This window comes from Chiloscyllium plagiosum, chromosome 2, assembly GCF_004010195.1.
Source record: "Chiloscyllium plagiosum isolate BGI_BamShark_2017 chromosome 2, ASM401019v2, whole genome shotgun sequence".
Taxonomy (NCBI): domain Eukaryota; kingdom Metazoa; phylum Chordata; class Chondrichthyes; order Orectolobiformes; family Hemiscylliidae; genus Chiloscyllium; species Chiloscyllium plagiosum.
The window spans coordinates 3,188,668-3,195,238 of NC_057711.1; the positions used below are offsets into that span (position 1 = coordinate 3,188,668).

General features: G+C 41.9%; 1 protein-coding gene across 1 annotated transcript; it reads left to right on the forward strand.

Annotated features, from left to right (window-relative positions):
• Positions 1 to 999: 999 nt before the first annotated feature.
• LOC122565204 (C-C motif chemokine 28-like) lies at positions 1,000 to 4,567 on the forward strand. The gene is made up of 3 exons (XM_043720945.1): positions 1,000 to 1,248; positions 2,585 to 2,711; positions 3,608 to 4,567. The coding sequence occupies exons 1-3, from the start codon at positions 1,185 to 1,187 to the stop codon at positions 3,705 to 3,707; spliced, it is 291 nt and encodes a 96-aa protein (XP_043576880.1). The 5' UTR covers positions 1,000 to 1,184; the 3' UTR covers positions 3,708 to 4,567.
• The last annotated feature ends 2,004 nt before the right edge of the window (positions 4,568 to 6,571 follow it).

Here is a 6,571-nt window from a genome sequence, read left to right on the forward strand (position 1 = left end):
GTTGTGGCTGTACAGGACATTGGCCACTTTTGTAATATTATGTGCAATTCTGGTCTCCAAGGATGTTGTGAAACCTGAAAGGGTTCAGAAAAGATTCACAAGAATGTTGTCAGTGTTGGAGGATCTGAGCTATAGGAAAAGGCTGAACAGGCTGGGGCTGTTTTCTCTGGAGCGTTGGAGGCTGAGGGGTGACCTTATAGAGGTTTACAAAATCATGAGGGACACGGATAGGATATGATTCGGAGGTGTTGGACTGGGGTGTACAAAGTTAAAAATCACACAACACCAGGTTATAGTCTAATAGGTTTAATTGGAAGCACACTAGCTTTCGGAGCGACGCTCCTTCAATCACCTGATGAAGGAGCATCGCTCCGAAAGCTAGTGTGCTTCCAATTAAACCTGTTGGACTATAACCTGGTGTTGCGTGATTTTTAACTATGGATAGGATAAATAGACAAGGTCTTTTCCCTGGAATGGAGGAGTGCAGAACTAGAGGACATAGTTTTAGGGAGAAAGTGGAAAGATATAAAAATGGATCTAGGTGTAACTTTTTCACGCAGAGGGTGATCCATGTATGGAATAAGCTGCCAGAGGAAGTTGGTGCAATTGCGGCATTTAAAAGGCATCTGGATGGGTATAAGAATAGGAAGGGTTCAGAGTGATATGAGCCAAGTGTTGGCAAATGGGACTAGATTAGGTTGGGATATCTGGTTTGTATGGACAAATTGGACCAAAGGGTCTGTTTCTGTGCTGTACATTTCTACAACTCTAACAATATGAGCATTGGCAAAATTGTGAAATTAAGCAGGAATGGGTTGGTGACAGATGGTGACAGAAATCTCATTTTAGTTTTTGGCATCTGCTATTCCTGTTTGACATCATGCAAAGGCTATGATGCAGTCATCAGTACCTAGTGTTTGTTTACAGGATTGGAATGTGTGGGGGAAGATCTGTCTTGCTGACATTTGGCAGAGCTCACTGACATTCTTAGAATTAAGTTTCAGCCTACGTTTTTCTCCCTGGATTTCAGCTGCTTTCTACACAATATAAGGAGCATCTCAGCACCGTCAACTCTCAGAGAAGAAGACTTCATTCACACATCAGATTTTCATTGATAGGCTCATTGCCTACCTGCAACACTCCCAGCACAGAGAGACAGAGAGAGAGAGACACAGAGAGCGCGAATGGAACTGAAACTGGTCATTTTGCTTCTCATTTCTATCACAGCTCTGCTACACACAGCAGCAGGTAGGTGACAGCTTCATTTTTTAACTCAATAATCCAGAAGGCGCTAACATCCAGTTAGCTTACACAGCGACCCATCCTCTGTGAACAACGTGTTCTTTTGTATTTTCTTTAAGTGCCCAGGAAATCGGGAAACCTATAGTTCCCTGTTGCTTTCTTCATAGCAATACCTCAACCAATCAGAATTAACTTGACAGCCAATCAGCGTCCTCTTCTCCTGGAGTAGAAATTGTTACTCTCATTTGAAATTTGACATTCTTGCATTGGTCCTGATGTGTGCAAATTGAAACGTTTTCACCATATCTGCCCTTTCCTTACCTTGCTTTAATTTTTGCAGGTTGTTCCTTCGTTTTATTCTTTTTTTAAAATTCCAAACTCTACTCCAGAGTTATGTTCAACCAGCAGTTCCCAGTCTGCCAGCTGGAGTTCAGTGTGTTATGTTCTTCTCCTCAATACAGGAGGTTGTGGGTTCTAGTCCTGTTACTTACATTCAGAATCCAAGCTTGTGCTCCCAATGCAGTACTGAGGGGGTGTTGCTTTGTGAGAGGAGCAAGTGTTACTTTGCCTGATATTGAATGTATTGAGCACTGTGAAGGACAGAGGAGGTTGTTTGGCCCATTATTCCTGTTCTGGCTCTTTGAGAATAAAAGATCCAATTAGCCGTACTCCATTAGCCTTGAGAATATATTCCCTTATTCAAACAATCTCCTTTTGAAAGTTACTTTGGATTGGCTTCCATTTCCCTCTGCAGGGAGTAGGATACAGTCCAAACCACAGCTTCTCATGTGAAAAAATGTCGACCAATGACATTAAATCAGCATTGTCTGGTTACCAGGCTCCTGCCTGTAGCATCCATTTCTCCTGACTTACTCTACTCAAACATTCCCCAGTAATGTTCTTCAACAACTCCATCCTGTTTACTTTCTCTGCTGTAAGGAGAACATGACCTCTTCAGTCTTCCCACATAAACTGAAATTTCTCATTCGTGGTATCTTTAGTTCACTTATAGAAGGTGAAGTCCAGCATTCATTGCCCATCTATAATAACCCTTGAACTGTATGGCTTGTAAAGGCCATTTCAGAGGGCAGTAAAGAGTCAACCACATTGCAATTGGTCTGCACTTGGAGGCAGATTTCCTTCTCCGAAGGTCATTGGTGAACTAGATGGGCACTTTTTCCCCCTGTTCTTAATGCAGTAAATTTCCTCTGCTCCCTGTCTAGCAGCTTTCTGAAGTGTGCTGTTCAGAATTGAATAGCTGTAGCTGAAATCCAACTGGTGTTGAATGAAGATTTTCTGTAACTTGCTGTGTGAAGTCTAACCCTTATCTTTCTCCCTCCAGCAATGCCATCCAGCCAGGTAGTTAACTGCTGCACACGAGTATCGCACAAAGTCAACACGAAGATGTTGAAAAGGGTGAAGAGTTTCCAGATGCAACATGATAGGTTCTGTGCCATCAAAGCAGTGCTGTAAGTGTTTCCCTCAGAACATCGCAAAGAGTGTGTTATGGGACAAATGTTACTGTCCGTGCAAGGGAACAGGGCAGCAACTTCTGGTGGTCAAGAGAAAGGATTTGAGGGAGGGTTAGAGGCTACAGTGGAGAGGTGGATAGGCAGGCTTGAAAGATTTGAGCACAAGGTGAATATTTCAAGTTTGACGGACCAAGTGCCGATGTATAGGACACACAATCACACACATACAGTCTAACACACACAGATACATACACTCACAGAGTCACACTCACACATATGCACATAGAGACACATGCTCACACAGACACACAATTATACTCAGATACACATTCGTACTAAGACCCATGCTCATACTCACATAGTCACATGCTGTTACACACACACTCACTAATGCGTGTGTGCACACACTCAGAGATATTCTCTTAAATGCTCTCTTATTCACACAAGCCCATGTAAAATCACATAGATACACACACATTTTCTCTCACTTAGTGTCTCCCACTCTTGTTCACTTCATCACATGCACTGTCTCTCAAACACTCTCTCAATCTCATTTTCTCACTCACATGCTCTAATACACACACACTCACAATCACACACTTACACTGCATGCAAGTTGACAGTTTGAAGGACATGTATGAACAGCTGTTGAAAGGGATGTCTACCTTAGGTTGGCTTAAGATTAGAAAACCACAGCACTGAAAGGGCACCTCACTAGGCAAAGTTTAAAGGTATCAGACTTCTCATTAATGCTGTAATTGACTAGTAAGGACATTGTACCATAGCAATATATGTAATATCAAAATAATTGTGATCTAATTCATTGGGACAGGTTAGAGCGACTGAATGATCTCTTATTTTGGGGTATTAATTGGGTTGAATTGTTTCCACAGGCTCCACATAGCTCATCATACAGTTTGTATTGATCCCAACAATGCACATTTGCAGAGCTGGATGAAGAAGCATCAGAATAAGAAGCAGAACAATATTTAAGGAGTTGCGAAGTTGGACAGTGTTAGATAGGGAGGATTGATTTGAAAATAAAGAACACAGGCCACCGTCAGTGATGGGGCCTAGAGATCTCTGAGATACCCTCATACCACACCCCCACAGATAAATACCTGGAACAACCATCGCCTCTGTGTCCCCATTCCACTGATGTCAACTTTCTGTTCCTCTGGATCCCAATCACTATCTCTGTCAAGTCATTGGAATGGTGAATCTAACTTCAGCTGCACAGTTTCTTCACCCCCTCGGTCACTGGGTGCACTCCGCACCCAACTCAATGACGCCTCATTGACACTGATTGGACGACAGCCACAGAGAGTGCAACAATATCTGTCAAAAAGCCACTGGAGTGGAAAACGAGCAAACTGAGTCCACATCTCCCAACCACTAAACTTCTCACCATCCCTCTATCATTTACCAGCTGTGTTATGTTAAGGGAATGGATTGCAAACTCGTGTCATGTGATTTGTTTGTGTGTTCTGTTGCATATCACGGCAGTGCCTTAAAAAAATTGAGATGCAAAAGCTGTGAAGGATTTTAGATTGCAAACAGAAATCCAAGCCAACTGGGATCTGATCCAGTCTGATCCTTTAGAGCTGGGCTCTGATCCAGTCTTCTCCTAGTTGGTCAAACCAGGTCCTATGCAAGCTGTCTGATGACAGAAAAATGAATCGCCTGAATTGGCCATACCAGTGATTACGTGTGTGTCTCAACTGCTGATTCATAGAAATGGAACAGTATAATCCTGGACAGTTTAATGTCAGTGGGGAATAAGCTATCATTGTCCTGTTTGGTCATGAATAAAATGGTGCAGGCATAATAAAATGCTATTTTTTTTGAAGAAATACATCTCTTCTCAGTTTTTTTCTTAGGAAGTGATCATTATCTCAACATCGAGTCTGTGAAAAGCAACACATACACCTGAAACATACAACAAACTGCATTGCTGTGACACTTATAAGAAACACAAGATTCTGTACAGAAACACTAGCAACAGAGCTTGACATCAAAACATTTAGGAAGGTATTCGGTGAGCAATGAATGGGTCAATGAGGTAGGCTTTACGCAATAGCTTTGCTCATAGCTAGAGAAGGAGCTATTCACGCCTCTCCATCTAGTCCTGCTGTTCAGAAAGAATGCGATCTAAATACACTTGTCTCAGCTCCATTTGGCTTCAAATCTTTGGTTAGCAGATGTCTAATGACCACAAATTTAAATTATAAGTTTTGCCCTTTTCAGTGGTACACAGCTGTACATTGCTCCCACCCTTTTACATGGAACATAGAACATAAAACAGTACAGCACAGTACAGGTCCTTCGGCCCTCAATGTTGTGCCGGTCTGTTATCCAAGCTGAAAAACTATCTGCTAATTTTCCTCCTCAATAGTCTAGCTCTTAAGGTGATTTCCCTTGGTCCTGGACTCCCTGCTCCAACAGAAATAGTTTTGGTCTATTTTCTTTTGATTCATTCACGAGATATGGGCATTGCTGGCCGGGTGAGCATTTATTGTCCATTCCAATATGCCCAGAGGCTGGTTCATAGTTAGTCACATTGCTGTGGGTCTGGAGTTACATGTAGGTTTGACTAGGAAAGATAACACATTTCGTTCCCAAAAGAGTATTCATGAATCTGACAGGTTTTTATTTCAATCAACGATAATCATCACTGGTTACCATGGAACTCGGCTTTCATTCCAGATTTCCAAATTTCGTTCCAGATTTTTCCTGAATTTCAATTGTTCCATCTCCTTTAGTTGGATTTGGACCCATGTTCCTGATACAACACAACCCCTTCATACAACTCAATGTCCCTGCATACAGCTCAAAATTCCTGATACAGCTCTATACCCCTCAATATCACCCAAACCCCCCAATATAGATCAAGAGGCCTCAATAGAGCTCAATGCACCCTGATTCAGCTCAAAATTCCTCAATACAGCTCAATACCCACAATGTAATTCAATACCTATCGATACAGCTCAATACAACTCTAGAATAACTCAAAATTCCCTGATATGGCTGATTACTCCTTGATGCAGTGCACTTTCCCTTGATACAGGTCAATAGCCTGAATATAGCTCAATGCACTCTGATACAACACAAAACCCTCTGATATGGCTCCCTGTTATTGACTGCATCTCTACTGATGTAATTCCAGTTCCCTCATACTGTCACTCAGCAACCCTTCTCCTCCAGCACCCTGTGGTTCTGATAGCATCTCTGCTGATTAAGGTTTGATGAAACAGATGCATCATTCAGCTTGCCATGTAATAGTCTCAAACTTGTTTCACTATTGTGAGTTATGATGGATGCTGTGGGTTCTAGAGTTGATTGTCTACTCAGCATGAACATTTTACAATAGCTGTGAACAAAGTGTCTCTGTTAAGAAGTTCTTACCCAATCCTGAGTTGGCAGTCGAGTGGATTCATAAACATTGCGTTCAAGACAAGCGGCCTTCATCCTGAAACCATTTGACCTTTTCAAAATATTCCAAATTGCAAAGACAACAGACCAAATCTCCTGTCCATTTACATTGGTATTCTTAGTTTTGAGGACTATTTGGCCTTATTCTGCTAAGTGAGAGGGTGGAGGTGGAGGTTGTTTTTCAGACTGGGGGGCTTGTGACCAGTGGTGTGCCGAAAGGATCAATGCTTGTCATTTATATAAATGATTTGGATGTGAATATAGGAGGTACGGTTAGTGAGTTTGCAGATAACACCAAATTGGTTGTGTAATGGACAGTGAAGAAAGCTATTTCAGACTACAATGGGACCTTGATTAGATGGGTTAATGAACCAAGGAGTGACAGATAGAGTTTCAGATAAGTGTGAGTTAATGCATTTTGGAAA

Coding starts and splice junctions, on each gene's coding strand:
- LOC122565204 (XM_043720945.1), top strand. CDS start 1,185: ATGGAACTGAAACTGGTCATTTTGCTTCTCATTTCTATCACAGCTCTG. Junction 1,249..2,584: donor TCTGCTACACACAGCAGCAG/GTAGGTGACAGC, acceptor TTCTCCCTCCAG/CAATGCCATCCAGCCAGGTA. Junction 2,712..3,607: donor TGTGCCATCAAAGCAGTGCT/GTAAGTGTTTCC, acceptor TTGTTTCCACAG/GCTCCACATAGCTCATCATA.